General features: G+C 38.8%; 1 protein-coding gene across 1 annotated transcript in view; it reads left to right on the top strand.

The window, feature by feature from the left end:
• Positions 1–339: 339 nt before the first annotated feature.
• cntln (centlein, centrosomal protein) overlaps positions 340–23,863 on the top strand; it is a 127,676-nt gene continuing 104,152 nt past the window's right edge. Inside the window, exons 1-8 of the mRNA XM_077523623.1 lie at positions 340–722; positions 4,763–4,851; positions 8,832–8,916; positions 10,588–10,722; positions 12,312–12,491; positions 13,709–13,842; positions 14,418–14,580; positions 15,407–15,631. Of these exons, the coding sequence (XP_077379749.1) occupies positions 642–722; positions 4,763–4,851; positions 8,832–8,916; positions 10,588–10,722; positions 12,312–12,491; positions 13,709–13,842; positions 14,418–14,580; positions 15,407–15,631 (1,092 nt within the window). The 5' untranslated portion in view covers positions 340–641. The remainder of the gene's footprint in view (positions 723–4,762; positions 4,852–8,831; positions 8,917–10,587; positions 10,723–12,311; positions 12,492–13,708; positions 13,843–14,417; positions 14,581–15,406; positions 15,632–23,863) is intronic.

Below are 23,863 nucleotides of genomic sequence, written 5' to 3'. Positions count from 1 at the left end.
TTATTATTATTATTATTATTATTATTATTATTATTATTATTATTATTATTATTATTATTATTATTATTGTGGGACGTGAAAACTTTGATGTTATTTGTGTCATTGGGAATGAATAAACTCTACTTTCAAAGCCTAAACCTCCTTTGAAAATCTAACCCTAGATTGAAAAAGTGTTTTTGGCAGGATGAAAAAAAATGATTAAAACAAATATTAATAACCATACGGGGAATTTATAATTCTATATTTAAATCCATCCATCCATTCTGTTTGATTTTCTCAATGTCATATGTTGACTCGAATTGTCGTAAACCGTCGTGCTGACGTGATCATCATGACGTAACCGAGCAACAGCGGGCTCTTTTGAAATGAGGAAGAACAACAACAACTAGAAAGCGTCTTGGATGTGATTGAAAATCGTCCTGAGTGACGAAACAGATATGATCAATAATGTCTAGTTTCGAACGCGATGTCTTTGGAACACGCTGTTGATCCGAGGGGGAAACTTTTTGTTGAACAGCAGGGCTTGAAGCTAACGAGTGCGCGTTAGCTTCTGGCTAACGCTTAGCAGGCTTAGCTTCCGGTTGCACCGGTCTTGTGAAAAGTGCTATTATTGAGGGTGAAACTACATTTCTGGAGCCACAATGTCGTCGGCAGACGCCCCTCGTATTTTGGCACTGGAGGAGCAAGTGAGAAACTTATCGGAGGAGTTGGTGCAATGCCAGGTAATGTCAAAACATTGCACGCATGTCTGTGTTGGTGATACTACATGAATGATGCACGTTTTACGTTAAAAAAAAAAAATCACTGTAAACTACCAAACAATAATGATGCACAATTTGTGTGGCCGCGCATGTTAATTGTCATATACTAGTAGACTTCCTGCCACCGTAAGTCCCTGGAAGATACTGTATACGAACAAAAATACTTAGTACTGTAAAGTATTTGTACTTTTTGAGAAATCAATAACTGTAGCCCGTTTCTGTCTTTACTTATTTGCACTGAAGCCATTCTCCCTTGTACATATAAACCCAAATACACATAGTGTTCTCGCTGAGCAAAATTAAGAAGCTTCCTTCCTCTATTTGTGAAGTGGGAGATGGAGATATTTAGTTTTCATGCATACTCGCCACCAGGTGGTGCCTAATAACGTGAACGGTTGCACACTTTGCATAAGTGACAAGTTTGTCACACAAAAGGCAGCCAGTTAATTTTCTGCAGCATGTTCCTTTGCCTCAATCTGTTGGTCACATAAATGAGCCATATCCTTGCAAAATAAATGCACTGAAAAACCCCCCCACCATGAAAGTGATATATTTTAATTCTTAATTGCAAGGAGTTAATCATTGCATCATTAGAAAGTCAATTAATTGTTTTGAACAGAAAAGCAAACTTTCCTGTTTGGACTGGAGGAAGATGAATTTACATTTCTCAAATCAATAATCCTTCAAGCGGAATTTCAACATACACTCGTCTGCTGTGGATGTTTTTGTGTGGAACCAAATCACACGTGAGAGTTGAGAGAGGCGCACAAACAGTGATGCTTCTCTTGAGCTTGGCGGGAAGGGAAGTTGGGACAATGCCTTTTTCATTGGCGCCTTGACGGTTGCCAGTAAGCAAACTATCATTTGATTTTCCAACAACTAGACTTTTGTCTGCAGTGGGACTTGACTGTGAAGTCATTACAGAAGAGCTACTACTGCCTTCTAGTAATTTCGTGGCATTTTATTGATAAAATAAGCATGTTTTAATGATAGTTTTTTGGCATGTGGTGATTGTCAAATTCTTTGAAATATCAATCTTGCAATAATTGTTTCAACACAGGATTTATGTTTCATTATTGTTTCAGTGTACTTTTGTCAATCTCAATTTATTTTGAGGCAAATTCTGATGTTTGGCAGAAAAAAAAACTGATAACTAAATCCATTGACGGATACATTTTAAAAATAGGTTTGTGCGAGTACCTATGCAACCAGGTATCAGATGCTGGCCTTATTTTAAGATATCGAGTAATCATAAAGGCTGCCGATACCAGTCGCCGATACAAGTCTGTATACTTGCATTATGATAAAATGTTACGGTCAACCGTATCTTCCAATTTCATAGTGTCATCCTTAACAGTTGAACCTGTATAATTTTGCATTTCAATTTGGTTTGAACGGAGAGTAAACTCAGGGAGTTGTCATTTTGATTTTGGACTTTTGTTAATATATTACAAATGAATCCTAAGTAAAAGTGAGTTGTTTGTGTTTTATTTTGTATTTAAATGCTCTATTGCAGCGTGACTGTTCTGCCTTTTGTCAGAAATAAATAGAAGGTTTTTCTTTAAATGTTATGTTTATATGTTTTTTTGTGGAGAAATCTCAAAATGGACGAATAAAGTCCAGCTCTCTAATATCGTCCATATCTATCCTCAAGATTTATTCTGCCGACATGCGGACCCTTTTGCCGGTGCGGGTCATTTATTGATATTTTTCATTAATTTAGATTACATTTTCGTGTAAGTAACGTTTGCAGGTCCCATCTCTTCCCATTCTGGCTGCCACTAACGTATAGTAAACTGCCTGGAACACACATCATCCTTGGTGGTCTCATTTTGGAGAACCACATCAGAGCTTCGGACCTTCTAATTGGGGGGGCTTTAGTTCTATAGTGTACCATTTAAATATTGCCATTTGAATATCAGTGATGTCTTTAGTCTCTGGCAAGATGTACTCAGGGACATCCATTAACTACAAAGTCGCCCATCTGTCAGCCAGCAAGTGCTCCTGCTAGACTGATGCTAATTTAATTATTATGTGTGGCTGGATTCCAGTGGCTCATCCCACTATGTTTGGCCCGTGGTGTTTCAGTGTCTTAACATGTACGATGAATAATTCATCCAGCCATCAAACACGCATTCAGCACATGTTTAAGTGCGCACTGATGAGGGTCTTGACCAAACACTTGGCTGTCTAATGGCTAATGGCGGCTAAAAGTGCCTCCATGTTTTCAAGTTATCCGCTGCTACTTAACTTTCGCTGCATTGCAGAATCTCCGGCACCGCTTCCACGGCGTCTCTGCGCAGATGCATAGCTTGACAGTCCTTCCACTTTGTATGTTCTCCTCATGGTCTAATCAAGGTCCGCTCTGCCATTTTACTAAATAATTGATTAGACACTTTTCAGATGGGGGGCTAAAATTCATGTACTAATTGGAGACCAGTGGATTCCAGTGGGAGGGATGACTTTTATCTTGTGATGATGTGAACATAATTTATCAGATAATTTTATATCAAGTCGATTTGGTATAATTCTGTCTTTTAATGTCAGATATGTAGTTTTTTTTTTAAAGTTTTTTTTTTAAAGTTTTTTTTTTTTTTACGATGTCCCTCATTAAACGAAATGTAGCTTTAAAAACTCGGGAGACAATTTGAATTGGAAATGTGTCAGGGGCCGGCTGGGTTCGTCGACTTGAAGATGACTCACTCTGTCATCAGTTTTGAGTTTCTTTGGGGCTGCTTACTTTGGGAAAAAAAACAGATCTGGAGAGTGCTTGATTAATGAAGAAACTGCAAGCTTCATATCAAAATGGATGCCAGCCCTTCGCCGGTCATAAATAGTGCATCATGACAAGTGTCAATGCATTCTCCCCTTGAGTAGAAGGTCACATCCCAGACGCTCACGTTCAGAGACGCTCATGACTGACTCGGGCCGATCAAAAATTATTTTGTACAAGACGGCTTAAATTATTGATCGACTCCTCTTTTCCCTGGTATGCTAATGTCATCAGCGATTCCTCTTCATTTTTGTTTTTTAAGGGAGCGAAAACTGACATGTTTTTCTGCTGTCCTTGCTGGAGATAAGTCAAAGGAAAATGTTGCTTAATAAGTCAAGTCAAAATGCAAACAACAAGCACTCCTGCTGTGCTTAAACTGTAATGTCGCTGTTCAATGACAACCCCATAGCTCTATTTTGTGACAAATTTGGCTTTTTAACAGTTGCATTTGGTTTATATTCAAACTATGCAGTGGTCATGGGCCAATATTAGATTTTGACGGTATAATAACAATGAGTAAAAATTATCACGGTATTACGGCATTAAAATTACAGCTCTAAAATGACCTTTTGGGAATTATTTGAGAAAATAGTGGGTTTTTTTTTTTGTTTTTTGTTTTTCCCATTAACATGTAAAAATGTAACCTTCTGTTTTTTGTTTTGTATTTTTTTTTCTTTTCATACTGACCCATCACTGGTGAGGCATGTTTAGAGCAGAATCTGCAGCCCTGTGGCCTTGTCATGTCCTTGGGGCTAACTAGTACCCACTGGCACTTTTGAAAGTTCATTTGGAGGCGATTAGCTTCAATAAGTTGACTTGTGTACTCAGCCTGGCAGCTAAACTTATTGTCCTACTTAGACGTCCCCTCAAAAACAAAAACAAAACAAACAAACATGGTCAACCATTAAACCGGTTATGAGCCCATGCCTGTTTCAAGCGCACATCAATTGTGTGAAGGAACATCATCAAGGCACATATCAGCATCAGACAACAGTATGAATACTAAATCAAGCCATATTGGAAGGAGAAAAATCAGGGTCTGACATTAATGGTGGCCTATGATGATGCAATCACATCATGAATCATGTACGAGCGAGTACCATTTCTGACACAACATGGCTCATGTTGGCCCAACAGGGCTTCCACTCTTAAAGGCTTAATGTTGTACCCTGAAAATATTAATTTAGATCAATTAAAAATGACAGATGCCAACGTTGTATTTTCCCAGGCCGATAAAGACTTTGTGTGGTCCCTGTGGAAACGACTCCAAGTGGAACATCCAGACTTGACACAGGCTGTGAGTCTGGTAATTGAACGGTGAGTAGATGCAACTTTTCACCCCCCCCAGTTGTACATTTTTCATCTTTTATTATTATTATTTTTAAAACACCAGTCCAGTGCGGTGAGCTAAGCGTGAAAGTCGCTCGGAAGGACGTAAGGCACCTTGGCCGTTCTACTGGGGTTAGGACGGCATTTGCCGCAGATGCCGATTTAAGCCTTGTTATCCTCAGTATCGCAGTTCAGCCATGGAAACCTTTTTAATGAAAACACTCTTACACGGCTCCCGTTGTGGACCGTTGAAAGACCCCTGCCAACGCGCGCGTCTTTAAAGGATAAATTGAGATTGAATATGACCTTTTTGACGGAGTGGCTAAGCCACATAAGGATCAGTGGCATGGGAACGTTCACAAAAGATAAAATATGTACCGTTTTCCTGACAATGCCCACGTGTATAAATGTAATCTAATATACTGTAGGAAGCTTCTGTCTTTGGGTATGTTCCAGGACAGAAAGATCCAAGGACGGGAATCTTTGGCGCAGATACTCCCACCTGTAAAGCAGACCATTCACCACTTGACTTCTCAAGTTATTATTTTTAAACATTTTTCAACACTAAAGAGAAGTCATTCAACCTGCAGCATGTTGAAACACTTCATCAGGGGATGTTTGAATATGGTTTTTATTTCTTCATAATCTACTACTACTACTACTACTACTACTAGGGGTGGGAACCTCTGGATACCTCACGATGCGATACAATATGCGATACAAGGCTCACGATAACTATTATCTAACGATATGACGACACCGCAATATCGATATATTGGTGAGGTAAATAATTTGTCATAGAAACGTATGCAAAACAGCCGTTTGCTGGACAGATGAATGTCTTACACAAGTAAAAGTAAGCTCATGAGTCTTCTTCGCCTTAAGACTTCAATGCATTTCCCCGACACTCTTATGAGGTGCTCCCCCAAGTGGCCTGCCAAGTTATTGCTCAATAAGTAATGAACAATGGGTAATTGTGGCTGTATATTAACTTATTCACTCCCAGCCATTTTCACAGAAGCAATCCTGTTCGCTCCCGGCTGTTTTACTGGATTTTGACTGATTTTGCAAGGCCCACAGAATATTGTGTGTCTATTGCTATAAAAGCATTGAACCTATCAAAAGAAAGATTAAAGTCTCTTCTTTCATCAGGAAAAAAAAGTATGTTTCTATCTGTTTCCGTTTTGGAGCAATTAGCAGTAGAAGAGAGCTAAGTTTCATCAGTTTTAACAAATCTATTTAAAATTGTAAGTAATTGAGCTTTTTTTCGACATGGCCCTGGTTGATCTCCTTTGCTCTGCTGCCACCTGCTGGCCGTTTGTGTAATAACTACCATTTCTGCAACCGTTCTTTGCAGTTGAGAGGCTGCATCAAAGCCTTCTGTTTGCTCTAGCATTAAGAAAAAACGTATAAATACGTCTTTGGGACACTTAGAACATTAAAAAAGACGTTTTTACACGTTATTGGGAGCAAATGAGTTAACTACAAATATTGTGATACTTGCGTAGGCGTATCGATACTCTATCGGGAGACAAAGTATCACGATATCGATATATCGTCACGCTCCTAACTACTATTATTGGGGAATATTTGTAATATGTAGCTAATGAGCCATGTATCATCGAATGTTAACATATTTGCTCAACTGATAATTGACCACCAGGCCGTCACCTGTATGGTATCTGCTTGACACCGTTGGTAATGTGTAACATGCAAGTGGTTCGGTCTCAACCAAAGAAACCAAATTACAAGCGTGAGCACATCTTAAATAACCATGGGTACCGCACACTACATATGACATCAAGGATCTGAGAGTTTTTTTTAGCAGAGTAAAAAATAAACACCGTGCGTAGAGAGAGTTTCCTCAGTTACAGGTGCCTCCCGTTCCTTCTCCACACCCTCTTCAGTTAGTTCACGGCCCCACAGGAAACCCATCAAAGTGTGCTGGCCCGTGGAGACTGCCGCGGGAACATCCACCAAGAGATCGCAGTGAGTGTACTGTATCACCTGATGCGCAGGAGGATATTGACATGGTAATTGTGTCGACTCCAGTCAAGCGCAAGTTCCCACCGGGAGCCTCCGTTTCAAACCTCCTCCTTTCCCCCGTGTGGATTTTTTTTTTTTTTTTGGCGGCGCGATTGGCTGCTTTGCGGGGGAATGCAGTGAGCGCAGCCCCGACGCACCAGTAGATGTAGCTAGGGCAGATCGCGTTCCATCTCTTACACCCCCAGGGACCCCCCAGATATTTATTTCAGTGTCTGTCAGGGGAGGAGGCTGATCAGAAGAGGCAAAGAGACTGGAGGAAAGGCCTTGAAGACGGGAGGTGTAGCAAGAGTGAGCGATGAGTACGTGGAGGGAGGAGATGGGGGGGGGGGCCCTGGTGGCCTGGAGCATTTGAAACAAACCGGTCCCCAATTGCTGCTCTGTTTTTGTCTCCCTACAAGTTCACACGATTAAAGATGTGCCGAGGGCTGAAAGAAAGTTCACTCCGGTGCTGCTGTAAATCTTTTGAACACTACACATTTCCTTCTTCATCTGTATGTACAGAAGAACATTAATTGGCTCTGTGTTCGTGGTGATGGATTCTAAAAGGGGCCCATTATAGAGCGGTTGTCCTCACATTTAAAACTATGGACAATTTAGTAGAGATAGACCGATAAGGTTTTTTTGGGCCCGATACCGATACCAATTATTAGTAGTGAAGGATGCCGATAACCGATATTTGGAGCCGATATTCATTTTCACTAAAAAGGGACATCAAAATTTGGAAAAAATACAAACTCCAGCTCTTATCTTTTTTTTTTTTTTTTTTTTTTTTTAAATTTTAAAGCACGTTTATTGAGCAACTTTTAGGGTTAGTAAAATATTTTTAAGTTTTTTTTTTTTTTTTTTTTCAAAAATCTTAGTCAATACACAAGTTCTGGGATCTCCCAGGCGCAGTAGCATGTTTTCAAAAGTTAAATAAAAACAAACAATTATTTTCTACAAAAAATAAGTCTTCAAAAATTTCAAAATATCCAAAGTATTAAATTTTTACTTATCTTAGTTTTAATTTCAATCAAAAACAGAAGGTGCAGAGAGTTCCCAGGGTCGACAAAAATGAAAATAAAAACTTTTTTTTTTAAATTTACATTTAAATTAGTTCCCTGAAGTTAACACTTAAAAAAAATAAAAATAAATAAAAAAGGATCTATTATCGGCCATATGATTCTTCAAAATGGCCGATGCCGATATTTCTCAAAATGCTGAATATCGGCACCGATAATCGGCCCAGCCGATAATCGGTCTATCCCTACAATTTAGTCCAATTTACATGCACGTTTTTGGAATGTGGGAGGAAGCAGGACAAACAAACACACAAGCATAGGGAACATTTGCAAACTAACTAAACTGAGTCTGAAATCACATCATCTCAATTGTGAGGCAGACATGCTAACCACTAGCGTGCCGTGCTGCCTTCATGTTAAGTGGTGGTGAATTACCTCAGTTCATAGACGCACACGGACATGGTTGTTAAAGTCCCTGTAAAGTAAATTCATCGATTTGTTTGAATAGAAATTATACGTGTTTGAAGATAATTGCTGAAAACATGAAAAGACAGAGCTATGTAGTACATAATTGTGGAGATAAAGCGTTAAACCACCATTATTGAGCCCATTTATGAGGGTTGCTAACCAAAACAACAGCACCTACCAGGCAAGTAAATGGTGCATCAGGTGCATTTAAGTGTAGAGTCTCATGACGTGAGCAAGTGTCTTGTGCTCTGGTAGATTCTGATGAGATAATTTTACAATGTTATAGGGAGCTTTGTGATTTATTAGTTCCGCCTAGTCTGTTATTTTTTTTTAATTTATTTATTTGCCATTTCGATATATTTACACAGTCCTTTTTAAGAGTGGATTTTGAAACGCCACTTTCACTTGACATCATTTGCATTCCTGCAAATCTTCCATCATTCTGTCTTCTAGTGAGAAGCACAAAGGTGAGATGAAGGACAGGAAGGTGTTGGAGATCCTCCAGGCCAAAGACTTCAGGATTCAGGATCTGGAACAGGTATTGTGTCATTTTTAATCTCACATCTTGCAGTATAGAGTGTTGAAAAAAGTCAATGGGATGCTTTTATTTAATACTTTTGTCCCATTGCACTTATCTTTTAAGAGCAATTTGACAAAATTTCACAAAATGCTGAGTCTGGTGAGCTTGGCTACTTTAACCTGAGTACAACGCACCTAGAATTTTGAAAATGGGACAATGTGTTCTGGAGTTTTTTGTGCTGTAAAAAGTTACTTTTTAGGACTGTTTTTGTGTGATATGTCCAAGAGAAAATCTGGACAAAAAACAGAATTAAATTAGAGTAAAATGTTATAACTCCACTTGTTTTTGTTTCATCGTCTACTCGGGGAATTCCCTCCTCTGATTGGCTAACAAGTTTCTGCAAAAAAAATAAAAAATCCACCAATTGCTTGTATAGGACAAATTCTGAGACGTCGACGGCTCAAAATTACCGTGAAGTTTCAAATGCTGACACTTGCTCTAAGAATTTGACTTAACGTGCAAATCAAAGATTAATGGTGAGAAGAGCAGTGGGGCAATGTTACTAAAACTACGTCACTCTCTTTGTAAACAAGATAAGCTTTCATTGTTAACCACGTTGGGAATGTATACATGCTAACTAAGCTGTACTAGACCTCAAAAACCGTTGTTTCCTCGGCCCCCTATGAGCTAAGCACGACTGAGGTTCAAATTGTTCTTGCCGACCTCATTATCAATGTTTGAATTTATTTGATGCGCCCACGTTTGAATCTCTATTAAAGCCCCCCTCGCTCCTGTGCTCTTAGCACAGCGATCTGGAAGTAGCGAGGACCGCCTAAATCCACGATCTGGACGGATCAGAGCCATTTCCCCCGTCGTGGCAATTAATTGCATCCCAGAGCAGCGTCTTATTTGAGACGAGCGCACGCTCACAGAAGGTAGTGGATTATAAGACAATTCCAAATTGAAGCTGCTTGTGTAGTGAGGCGGGATGGCCACAAAAGCTGCCATGAAGCTGGCATGAAATTTGGGTTTGCATCAACAGTAGCATTGCTCCTTGTCCTTGCCTTCAGTTTTGTGAAACTGCAAAGAAATACCATTCAAGAATAACTAGAGTAGTGTAGTAGAGTATGTTTTTTTTGTTTTTTTTGTTTTTTGATTGTTATTCACAGAGTATGTTTTTATCAACTATTCCGTGCCAAATGACCCACAAAAATCTGAAAATGTTAACTAATCAGATTTGGATTTTAATGAAATTTGCAGTGACTTTGACACTAATATTTTTTCTTTAGTGACGCTAAAACGCTCTATTTCATCAGATTCCGTCATGTTTCATTGTAATTCCATACACATTGAGCCCATTGAAAAGAGATACAATGCTGCCATCTGCTGGCCATAGTTAGTGGGTGTTTTTGATTCCACAACCCATTGACCAGGCCGCGCTGCACTTAGACGTTGCACTTCACATTGATTTAAAAAAAAAAAAAAAAAAGAAATATCATAGTTGCCGTCATTTAACATTTATGGTGGCATACATCGTGATTTTACTAATCGTTACTAAACGTTTTTGGCGGTCAAAGAGTTAATAAAATTCTCACAAATGCTTAACCACTGACAAAGACATTTTACCCCAGAAAATAAAAGTGCATCATTTAACTTCTGTCGCCTCTTTTGCCGGATTTCTGTGTGCAGAAAGTATCGGAGAAGCAGCAAGAGGTAAACAAACTTCTCCAAAGATGCCCACTGGTGGACAAGGAGGCTTCTTTAATGAAGAGCGAGCTGGAAGCCGTCAACCAACAGCTGCTCGACAAGAGCACCCAACTGCAGGTTGGTCCGGCAATCCCAATGTGACATGTCCCCCTCTAGCTTTAGCCACAGGCCAGGTAGACAATTGCTCTTGAACACAGTTATACCTGATGTCTTTTTTTTTTTCCCCTGGATTTGTCCTGCCACAGACAACAAGAGAATATGTAACAGCTGGTCAGAACGTGCAAAAGAAAATCATGTTTTTAACTCGCTGATAAATATTAATGACTGCGTCAGAGGGGAGGAGAGTGGAAAGAGTGTGTATCATGATGTGGCCTCCCCCTAATTATGACTACACGGGACCTGGCTATGTTTAATTGATAGAGGAACGGTCCTCTCGCAGTTTTGGCGCGGTCTCATGGCGAGAGATAGCAGGGGGACAGCATCAAAAGGGGAGTCTAATGGGCCTTGCGGCGAGCGCCGTTCTCATTAGAACCCACAGGGCGGCCCCTCTACCCGCATGTGTCCGGCTTGCACAGCCAGCGGCTTGCTGGTGTAGGACCCTCAGCACAGGTGACCTTGGCCAATCAGTGGCTCACACAGACATCTCACGGAATAAATTAAGGAAAAGAAACAACATTTCAAAGCCCCGCCAATCATTACATATTCATGTCAGGGTCAAAGAGGCCACTCAATACAGCAATGCCCACGATAGGTGAAAAAACATCATCTCGAGAGACTTTATAACAATAATCATACTACATAAAATATAATAATAATAATAATAATAATAATAATAATAATAATAATAAAAAGGTAAGTTTTTTTTTTTAATTGATTATTGTATTGATTTTTGCCCCCATCGATTTATCACATAATTGGATAAATTGCATTAGTTTAGTTAAAAAAAAAAAAATCTCAATTACTGTTTGTTGGCCTATTATTATTTATTTATTTTTGGCATTGATGAATGATCTGCTTCACTTTCAACTACATGTCATTTCCAGGTTATTCATTCTCACACCTGCAAAAATACTAATTATTTTTAGAACAGATTAAACTGACTCTTTTTTTATTTATTTTTTTGCATAAATTGATGATGTTTCTTCAGTTGCTGGTTTGGTCCGTAACATGTCAGAAATGGACAAAAATGTTCATCGTTATTTTCCAAAAAGCAGTGTTTACAAATGTCTTATTTTGATTAAACACAAAACATAATCAGTCTGCTTTCAATAAGTACTAAAGATATTATTAGCGAATATTTGCTGATGGGAGGATGAAATCGGATAAATTTGGACAATTTTATGTTAAACAATGGCTCTAAATGAATCATCGATGTCAAAATATTTATTAATTTTATAATTAGTTGTGCCTTTATTGATTGTAACACCTACCCTAACACTGTCAAAATCAATAAATCAGGGATTAGCAGGGGCGCAAAAGATAAAAGTGTATATAGCAAAGGTTCACTGTGTTTCCCAGTTTCCTGTGTATATCACCCATCCGCATCAGTTCAGAACTTTTTAACTTGTACTGGTAGCAAACAATCACAAACGCAGGGGAAGGCAAAACCTCCTCCATAATAACTTTTTTCTTTTTCTTGTGTTATTGTTTATTTGGCCCTCTCGACCTCATCTCCTGACACGCACACCTCCCTCATCCTCGTCCAGGAATTGAAGACGGAGTGTGGGAGGAAAGAGGAGGAGGCGCAGCAGGCGGCGCGTGCGCTCGAGGAGGAGAAAGGGGGATTAACGTCCCGCTGTGTCGCCCTGCAAGCTGACCTGGAGGAGAAAGAGAGGCAGGCCAAGCACCAGCGTGACCAGAGGGAGGCCGCTCAGGCCAGAGTCAAGGTTTGAATAACACGCACGGGGATGGTCCTTGTCCTCTACGCCGTTTCCCTTTCTTCTGTGCACCTTGACATCGGTGACCCCTTACTCCTTTTCCTCTCAAACTAACATTAGAAATAAAAATCACTGCAGCAAAGCACAGTTTAAAAACACCATCCATCCACCATAACTGAAAAGAAACCGAATATGTGAAATTGCATGGAAAAGCCGTGGGGGGGGGGGGGGGGGGGGGGGGAAATACAAGAATAATCACTTCATCTTTTTTTTTTTTTTTTTCAAGAAAAGCTCTAATATTTTGAGAATAAAATTGTATTTTTGATGTGTGAGTGACATTGTGTATTTTTCTGCATGTACAGTAACATCCTGTAATAGTGCAAATTTAGTGTGGTAACATCACGAGGTAATCTCTCATCATATTACAACTATCTTCAACTATCTTCTTGTAATATAATGATTTTTATTTCTGTAACATTCTTACTTTATTCCAGTAAACTTGCCATATTTCCATATTAGTGTTTCTGTAATAAATTCAACTTTGGACATTTTTCTCATGACATTTCTATTCTATTCTTCTAAAAATTTCAACCTTTTTTATTCCAATTGGAATATTGCTTCCCCCCCATATTACAAATGTATTCCTGTAAAGTTATTTCTAATCTAATCAAATTCTGATGTTGATTTTCTATTTTTTATTTTTTTTTGGTAAATTTATGACTGTAAAAATTGCCATTTCTTTCCTTGTGAAATTACTGCATTTATCTCATATTCCAACTTTAATTTCGTAAAATTCATTTATTTCTGGTTACATTTTAATTTCATTTTCATAAAATCACGACTTCATTCCTGTAAAATTGCAACTTTTAATTTTTTTCCTGGTTAGGTTGTAATTTTATTTATGTAAAATCATGACTTCATTGCAGTAAATTTACAACTTTTTTTTTTTTGTAATCTCACAATTTTATTCTTGCAAATTACTGGTACAAGTTTTCCCTCCAACTTTATCTCTTTTTAAATTCCGACTGTTTTGCTTGTTTGTCCGACTACTTTAACTACAACATCAAAATATGTATATGCGGAGTCAGAAGCTGTAATATCGAACCACGATTGCAATTACATGAAAAGTACCATTTAACATGTCCAGACACATTTATCTTTGGCGGAAAATCGTGTTTGACAGTCCTTTACAAATTCGATTACGTTCTACAATAATTCCTTTCCAGGATCTCGAGGAAGAAGTACGCAGTGCCTGGCAGGAGGTATCCAGGTTGCAGAGTCACAACAGCACCCTGGCTGCTTGCCTCTCTCTCAAAGAACAGGAGGTGGCAACAAAAGATGATCAGCTTCATAAACTTGGGTGAGTTGTACATGTCACCTAACACCTCATTTGCGTTCCCCTAACAACTACAATTCAGTAGTTTACACTTAGTGGTGAGCGTGTTGTTAAATTGCAGCGCACTGTGCGTGCAATGCACGTGAATCACGCTAAGTGCGTTGCTTTCAATGCCAAGGCTTGGGGGTGACACTGATATTTCCAACCACGGCTCACCTAAAGCCGTCCTGTAAGCCCCGCGTAGTGGATGCGCTTTAAAGGAGGGAGAAAAGGGAAACTGGGCAGGCTTTGGCTAAGCTGTAGTCGATATGATTAAAAACTCTGGGAACCGTTAGGCGCCTTAGAGGTAATCTCATCCTTTTTTTTTTTTTTTAACTACTTTTCTCTTTTAATGGCCGCTGCGCTGTAATGTGTCAGTCACATCCGGTGCTTGCCAGGGTTTTAGTTCGGTGATTAAAGATGGCTTCACGCGTTAGAGGAGCACTTTACGCTTGTAATTCCGCAGGAACTCTGGGAATTGATCCGTATTATCTGCACCTTATCGGGCACACTGTTGATGCCAAAATTAATTCGTGCCACTTGCTTTGTGTGCGTCTCAGGTGTGAGTTTACAGAAATGCAGATGATGTACAAACGGAGCACAGAGCACGCGGCGGCCCAGAGCCATCTGATCAAGGAGCTGGATGGACTCAACGTGGACACGCAGAGAGTGATGAGGAACCAGGAAGAGGCGCATACTGCTGATACCACTTCGTGTCAGAAGGTATACACACACCTACACGTGGAAAAAAAAAAAAAAGTACTTCAATGTAACAGACCGTTGGCTCTAATGGACGCCTTGCTGCCAAGTTTTGGACAAAAAAAAATTCCACATTATGTCCGTTTCCACAACATGAAATTTGGAATAAATTTACGGGGCGAGTTCCGTATGTGCGTGTCTCCACTGCAGGAGTATCTACTCAGTGATAATTTTGTAAACGAAAAATCTTCGTCAAATTTTTCGTCACGAACATTTTTTTATTCAGACGAAAATTCAACGAAAACTAAAATAGAAGCCATTCATTGAGACGAAAACGCTAACTAAAATTGTCTGACAATTTTGTCAATCTACTAAAACAAAAATGAAAAGAATACAGTGACAAGAATTCACACAATCCAATCAGAAGGAATGAAACGCGGGTTGGAGTAAAGAACCACCGAGAAACTGCTCAGTGTAACACATTTTTAATACTTTGTCCTTCATTCCCAAAAACGTTTTTACATGGTGTTTTTTTTTTTTTTTTAAATGCAAGAGCATACAGAAGGCTTTGATGCAGCTTCGGACATGAAGAGGTGGCTTAAAGCAATGGTAGTTATTTAGAAACCGTCGATCGAAACTCGTGAAATGGGTCGTCCTCCGCAGTGGAGACGCAGCCACGAGCGTATAAGTCCCTGCACCACTCATTATACCCGAACATCCTGAAGTGGAAACGGGGCTATTGTTACTTTATCTCACACGGTCACCCATTGCGTCTTCCACCTTCACATTGACTTGACCTGTTCACATTCCCTTCTTCCTTTCTCCCCCCAACCCTATATGTATTTGACAGCTGTACAGCGAGTTGAGCCAATGCTACCAGACCCTCATGTCAAGTGAGGCCAAGCTGCGGCAGAGCCACCAGGAGCTGAGTCGCCAGCTGGCCCAGAAAGAGCAGCAGATACTGCAACTGCAGGCCCAGCAAAAACAACAACAGCAGCAGGAGGAACAGATACAGCAGCAACAAGCTCAGCAGACAGCAGTTTGCATCGCAGGCAACAGACAAACCAACTTGAAGGTCAGCGTTCGTCTCTTGCCTTACAACAGTGATTTCAAAACGCGTTGTTGCACAACCCGACTTGTGATAACTTCATTCATTTTGATGTAAAAATGAATACCTTTCAAAACAAATCTCGCCACTCACTGTCAACCAAAAATGACATCACGTGTGCTGAAAAAACAGGTAATGACTAGGGCTCGGTCTAAAATATCGATATATCGAATCGATGTTCCATTTCATAGCCCAATATCGATTCATAAAACCATGAATCGATACTTTTAATACAGCCCCCCCGGAAATTTACGTGCCAAATACCCGCTAAAAGTAAGGTAAGAATTGAACATAAAACACAAAATGTGTGGATGCATAATTATGTACTATGACTGTCTCTTATAATACAGGTAAATTTGTTTTTATTTATGTATTTATTTATTAACCACGGGAACCTTTGTATAAAATCTGCCACAGGAATGTCAATGTTGTGATTTGCCAGAGTGTTTTTGCCACTTTATTTACAGAGGGCTGTGGATGATATTGATTTCAATTATTATTTATGGTTTTGATCAGGCCATGTTCAATAAAACATACATGATACAGGATTAATGTGACTGTATTGGATTCAATTATAAACGTAAATATTCACATTTTTTACTAATGCACCAAGTAAGAGAAAGAAGTTTCTACTATTTTACAACATTGCTACTTCTGGGAATGTCTTCCATTTAAGTCAAATTGGTACTGCGTGAAATCCCTAACTGGATCCAAAATCAATGTGAATCAAATCGAATTGGGCCCTTCTGAATCGACTCGAAATCTTATTTGTGTCTGCGCTTTGGGATCCAACCACCAGCACATGACAGAATAAGGTCGTTAGTACTACTAACGACCAATCGTGGCTCAGTTTGCTAATGTCACATGACCAACTATAGATAACAGGTGAGCCGTGATTGGTCATTACCCGAGCTCTGAGCACATGTGATGTTATTTTCAGTTGACAGCAAGTGGCATAATGTGTTTGAAGTGCATGAAAAATAATGAAGTAATCAAATTCATTCTAGACAAAATATTAACTTTTTACTGCTGAAAATGGCTAAATGAGTCACGTATCTCTTTAATTGGTCCAAAAACATCAATGTTTATTAACTACTTAATGATTTCAGACTAAGTCAATTTGTGAGGTTAGATCATCGCTTTGCGAATCTATATCGACGTATTGTGACATTTTTATTTGGTTGTGGAATGTGATTTTAATATTTGTCGGTTCGTGACATGGCCTAAATAAGATTGGGAAGCGCTGCCTGAGAGGTCCTTTGACTGTGCACTGGTCAAATAGCACATGACCAATTACAATTCAACTAATGTGATTAATCGGAGCTTTTAAGGTGTGTAAAATGATCCCAGGTTGTGTGTGTTTGAGGCTGTAGTGGAGTGTGTTTGAACTGTCACCCAAGACTTCTAGAGGGCCTTGCAGTGAGATGAAAAGCGCATTCAAATTAAGCAGCTAATGAGGTGGTGACCACATAAGAAGATCAGCCTGTTGTGACGCAAAGTCACTCAACTAGGACGTTGTAAGATAAATTTGTGGCAGCTGATTAATTTTTGTGCCTCCGCAGGCTGCGCTCGTCCAATTTGACTGCTCGGTAATAACCAACAGACTGTCGCAGATATCAGCTCCAAACGTTTAAGTGAGACGCCGTCGCCTTGCACTACTTAACCCCCGTTAATTTAACCCAGCCGCCATATGTGTAAATGGATCGTTTAGCCAGTAATTAATTACAGTAGTGCAGAGTTCCTGCCGGTAATTAATATGGTATTTAGAGGAGGTGCTGTTTGCGTGACCGTAGCATGTATGAACAGTAGAAACCTTCTGAAGCTGAATGTTTTTGAAGTGATACAAATTGGAAAAAGGTCAATTGTTTTGGGCGATATGATGTTTTCTGAAGTTGAAGTTCTGGGTTCGATCTTGGCTTTGACCTTCGTCCTCTGGAATTTGATTGTTCTTCCTGTGCTTGCCTTCTTTGTGTTTTCAGGTTTCATTCCACATTACAAAAGCACATGTTTTAGGTTAATTGAATATTTATACAGCCCATAGTTGCGAATGGCTGTTTGTCTATGATGTGCCCAATAGGGCTGGGTATCGATTCTAATTTCCTCAATCGATTTGATTTTGATTCACAAGAGCTCAGTTCCATTCGATTTTTTTAGATTCGATTTACTTCAATTCAATCTTATATTAATTATGGAACATCATTTTTTTTTCATGATAAAAACTCCACAAACATTAAATTGGAAAATAAATTTTGAGGAGGCAGTAACTGGTGCTACACAAACATTGACATCAGCAAGGATGAGATGAAAATAGTTTTTATAATTCTAATTCAGTAATTGTAAATATAAATTAAAAATATTATGAATTGCAATAAGTTAGGTATTTCATAAATGTAAAAAAAAAACACATTTAAAAAATTCATATGGACAGTTAATTTCAAGAAAACATAAGATACAAAATAAATTGGACCTTTAAATTCAATTTTCTTATGAATTTATGTGAAAAAGAGATATTAAAATAATCAATTGTTTTATGAATTGATGTCAGGCTTATTTTTTTATTTTTTTTTCCGTAGCCCTAGTGCCTAGCGATTGCCGACTTGAATCGAGACTATATCCCACCCGTTGCCCAAATCTTTTTTGGCAAAAATATTTCCTGAATTATGGGATTTTACTGCTGCCTTATCATATGTCAGTGATAGATTATGGTGCGTTCTGATACCTACAAATTTGGGTATGCCCCTCATCGAGTTGAGGACTCTTAATTGTGTATTTATAGTATACGATACCCTCTTAAAATGAAGCTTTATTTACAAAACACGTGTAACTGTGTTCACGCTCTTTTGTTTCTTGAACTTTCGCACCTTCCCACATAAAAGGCAGGTAAACAGATCTGCTGTCCCAAAGCGTAGCACTCAGTCGGGATGGCGTTCTCGTTCCCACTCTGCAATTTCACAGACGGGTCTCGCACGCTCGTGTGTACGCGAGTGCGTACTCGTGCGCACGCGCGGAAAGCGTTGAATTAAAAGCTCGTGCGTTTATTTGGGCACGTAATCACAAATTCCGTAACAAGTTCCTCCGGAACACCTGTTAAATTCTAATGCCCGGGTTGTCGGGGCAGATGTGATTTTAAATTTCAATGTTTGGTTGGAAGTTGCCGTCGGAGGTGATCAAAGTGCTGATCGCAACAGGAGCACAAGGCGGAGGAGACGCGGCGCTCATTTGAAAACAGGCCAGAGTGGCGGCTTTGAACACTCCCGCTCATCCCGTGCTGTTAGATTTTTTTTTTCTTATTATTATCAGGGTGCATGTGTGGGTTGCTTTAAGGGAATACAAGCAGAGAATAACATCCATTGTGAGTTACATGTCCATGCACGCTTAAGTTTATGCCAAGGTAACGACTTTAGTAAGGTTAGGCGATGATGAACATCTGCTTTTGTGCATAACACTGTGTGAGGAGGGGCTGAGGAACCCTGGCACTCCCTGGCCTGTATATGTATCCATACAGTTATACAATGGAATATTGAATTTCAAAGTATAACGTGAAGTTCAACTAGAATTTTCAGGATTTTTTTTTTTTTTTAACTTTAGGCTTTAGTCCAGTGAGCATTTAAGCATCACTTCCATTTTATTTATTTATTTATTTATTTATTTATTTATTTATTTTTTTGTAATGCCACAGTGGTGAAAAAAATGTGGTGATAACCATACAGGACTGTCTCAGAAAATTTGAATATTGTGATAAAGTCCATTATTTTCTGTAATGCAATTAAATAAGCACAAATGCCATATATTTTGGATTCATTACAAATCAACTGAAATATTGAAAGCCTTTTATTATTTTAATATCGCTGATTATGGTTTACAGCTTAAGAAAACTCAAATATCCTGTCTCAAAATATTTGAATAATTCCTCAGACCAAGTTAAAAAAAATGCCATAATCATTATATATATATATATATATATATATATATATATATATATATATATATATATATTTATATCTTTCAAGGTTCTTCAAAGCCTTGATTTTATTTTTTCTTTTACATCGATTAATTTCTCCTGATATAGGGCTCCTTGGCCCTCATGCAACATATAGGTTCCGATTATTTTTTATTTTTTTTTATTGGTCGTTCCTATTGAATATACAGTTTAAAAGACTTTCCATCATTTTAGTTTTATTTACAATACATCACTTGTATTACACAGCATGTTAAGACAGTTAAGAAAGTTTTAAGAATGGCGAGTTCAGTGCATGAAGATTTTATCTCGTCAATATTTTCCTTTAAAATGATTTGGATTTCAACCAGGAAATTGTGTTCCAGTCGACAACATAGCATCGAGTTTACTATTGTAGTTTTTTTTTTTTTTTTTTTTTTTGCCTGGCTGTCAGTCAGTGTTGCGCATTGATTAAAGAGCACCATTACAGTGTAATCCGTAGCAGACCTCAGGCTTTCTGGAAGAGTACATGAGTGATAATGTGCTCATCCTGTGGGCAGTCATTCAACAACTGGATGCGCTCCCATCCAGCACATGAGAGAGGCCAGTTCATTCGCTTTTGAAAAGTTGCATTTGCTGCTTGCTTGTGTTCTGCTTTGTCTTTGACTTTTTATGACTGCTGTGCTTGTGTCTACGAGTTTATGTTATTGAATATTTTGGTGCAATGCTCGGTGGTGATGATGCTGCATTCAGCCACAGGTTAACCACTGGTAGATGGGATGAGTTCAGTTGTTGGCGTTGTAAGCTAATATTAGCTTTTACTGGTGCTAGCAGTGACGTGTCGATACTTACTAGCAGAGGCGGAGTTTATTTTACATGGGTGTTTTTTTTTTTAATTTTTTTTATTTTATTTTTTTTAAATAATGGCCAAATGTTGCCTAAGACGTGTGCGTCATTACTACCGCTTTTGGTTACAATTTCAATCTAGTGGGCCTGTGCTGTTTGTTGGGGGGGATAAGGAACAGCAAGTACTCAAAATATTTGTCTTTCCTAGGCTGCTATCATAGTAAGTCAACATATTCATAAAAACAAGGCAGATTGCTTAGAAGTATAATTCATATGATTTCAAACCACTGTGACATTGTGCACAGTTTGAACATTAAGGCCAAAAAAATAATAATAATTACGTTTTTCAACGTTAAAAATAATAATAATAATAAAATAATAATAACAACTAGGGGTGTGAATTGCCTAGTACCTGACGATTCGATTCGTATCACGATTCACAGGTCACTATTCGATTCGATACCGATTAATCCCGATACGAATTTATAAGTCGATTGTTGCGATTTTTTTTCATTCAAATTTAGAAAATACTAATCAGTAAGCTTGTAGAGTGTAAGATTTATATGAAAATGTATTATTTATTTCTCTGAAATTTCAGTCTTATAGAGGTTGTAATCTGTTTCATGTTTGAACAGCATTAAAATAAAATATTAAGGCTTAATGTTCCGTTCATATAACATTCTTCCATGCTCAAGGTGTGAATCCTAACCCGAAGTCAGACGTTTTGTTGAAAAATTTTCCATTAAAAATTGAAGTTTAAAAATCGATTCACACACACACAAAAAAAAAAAGGCAATGATGATAAGACGTTGAATCGGTAAGACTACCGAATGAACAATTCTGAGCTCTTTAAAAAAAAAAAAAAAAAAATCAATTTTTTTTTTTTTATTGAATCGATTCGAGAATCGCGCGATGTAGTATCGCGATATATCGCCGAATCGATTTTTTTAACACCCTAATAACAATAATAATAATAATAATTGTGCCTAAATAAATGTTGAATGTTAATCTTTTTAAAGTAGTATATACAAATGTTTTATATATTATTAAAAGTAAAATACAACTGTACCTATACGACATAAAAAAAAAAAAAAGTTCAATCCAATGTAATTTAATCAATTCTATACCCCGAGAAAGCCACTGTAACTTAATGCAGTTTGAACATTGAATTAATCAAAATGTATTCGATTAAATGTCTTCTTTTAATCATAATTTAAGCATAATTGACATTGTTGTTTTTAAATAAACCCTTAGATGCTAATTACATTATAGAGATTAATGTGCAGTTACCTTTTTTTCCCTTGTTTCGTTTAATCTTGCTTTTACCCTGGCAGTTATACCATCTGCTCCACTCTTTTAGCCTCACTAGTCAGACTAGAGCATGTTTGACTGATTTGCTCCCCAAAACGTATAAATACGTTATATTTCAAATGTGTCCCAAAGACGTATTTATACGTTACTAGAGCATACGTAAGGATTTGATGCAGCCTCTCAACTGCAGAGAAGGGTAATTACAAAAAATGGTAATTACAAAAAACGGCCAACAGGTGGCAGCAGAGTATAAGAGATTATACTGAAAACCAGCTGTTTCCCCACAATTCTAAGCAGATTTGGGAATAATGATGAAACTTAGCTATATTCTAATGCTAATTGCTGCAAAACGGAAACAGATAGAAATATACTTTTTTTTTTCCTGATAAAAGAAGAGACTCTAATGTTTTTATAGCAATAGAACACTATATTCTGATGTCAAAATCCAGTAAAACAGCCGGGAGCAAAGGGGGTTGCTTCACTGAAACTGGCTGGGAGTCAATGAGTTAATTTAAATGTAATACAGTCTGCTATTTACAAGCCATAGAGTCTCCTCTTCTGCATCATTGTGTTGGTACTTAAAAAAAATCTCACATTAGAATGCTTTTGTGTCGGCTGTTTTTAATTCCCCAAATAAATGGCATCGTCAACGCGAGTCGTCCTGCGCCTTCTGGAGCCAAGCCACGTCGGCGGCCAGAGACGTTCCTAATGACATGGACTCCGGCGGTGCGCTTTTTTTTACCAGCTCAACTGCTCTCATTAGATGAGAAGCCCGGCCCCGTTCGCACAGCCCACCTCATTAACGAAGCACAGCCATGTGCCGCCTCGGCTACATGGCGCTTGTTTAAGCACATACGCGCTGGGGTCAAACAGACTGCGTGGGAGGACTCAGGGCTATGTGCACACGCACGCACGCACGCACACAAATATATACACTGCTTACCTTCTACTGACGGCTCACTGTCCTTCTCTAAAGTCCCTCTCCACACCAGTTATCGCACACACTCATACATATATGCACACACTTGTTCTTTGAAGAAGCACCCTCTTGCATAGCAAGTGTACCTCTTGGCCTGGTGGGGGGCCTTTACCTCGCAGCCCCCTGCTTCTAAATCAGCGATACCCCAACAGCCTTTTTTTTTTTTTTTTACGCCTCGGACCGGTTACTTGGCGTCAACTCCCAGCTTATTAAAATACAAAATCAGACTTTTACCCCAGTTCAAAAAAGTTTTTTTTATTTTTTTTTTTGTGCCTGTTTTACCACTGTTGGAACCATTCACATCTATAGGCAGACCTAGCCAATCACATCTTAAAATTTCATTTCATTTCATTTTATTTGAATCCACTTCCTGGCTGTCCCATGTGTTTGTGCATGTTGCACTCACTAACTGCAGATTTGAAAGTGTGGGTGTCACAGTGACAGATTAGCAGAGACAAGATTCTATAATTTTTGTCCCGTTTTTGTTCATGAACTGAAATGTCCATAAATTTTAGTCCGGTTTTTATTAGGTGAAATACATTTTCGTCTCGCTTTAATTAGTCGACGAAAATGCATCCGGATTAAGTCCCAGTTATTGTTTATTTATGGGGATTTTAGTCTACTCTGGTTGTAGTCCGGTAATAAATTTGTGTTGACAAAATTTTGGTTTAGTTTTCGTTGCCGAAATTAACACGAGTTGTGCGTATGTTTGTGTGCGGCAGGAGCCCCTCCCGGTTGCCGCGGCCGCGTAATTAACAGTGATCAGATTTGTTTTGTGGCATAAATGCCGCACGTGTAGCACATTAGGCCTGGCAAGTCTCATTCCGCATTCAGCTCAAGGGCTCGGCAGCAGACGGGTCACGGGCTTCGGGGAGAACGATCGCAAGCCTCCCTCCATATGGTCGAGAATCGCCAGCGAGGCCCGCGAGTGCCAGACAAGTTCCCCCAAGAACCTAATCGTGTTCGGTAATTACCAAGACAGGCTTTTTTTTTCCCCTTCTCCCTCTTATTCATTCCCCCCTCCCTCCCATTCCTCAGCCTCACACTTATCTGTTTGCTGTCTTGTTCTCACTGCACCTCCATGCTCTTTTCTCCTTCACGCTCACTCTAACTCATAGGGTGTCAC

This window comes from Festucalex cinctus, chromosome 6 (genome assembly GCF_051991245.1).
Source record: "Festucalex cinctus isolate MCC-2025b chromosome 6, RoL_Fcin_1.0, whole genome shotgun sequence".
NCBI lineage: Eukaryota > Metazoa > Chordata > Actinopteri > Syngnathiformes > Syngnathidae > Festucalex > Festucalex cinctus.
The sequence above is the reverse complement of the archived record's forward strand: the minus strand, read 5'-3'. Positions and strand labels throughout refer to the sequence as shown.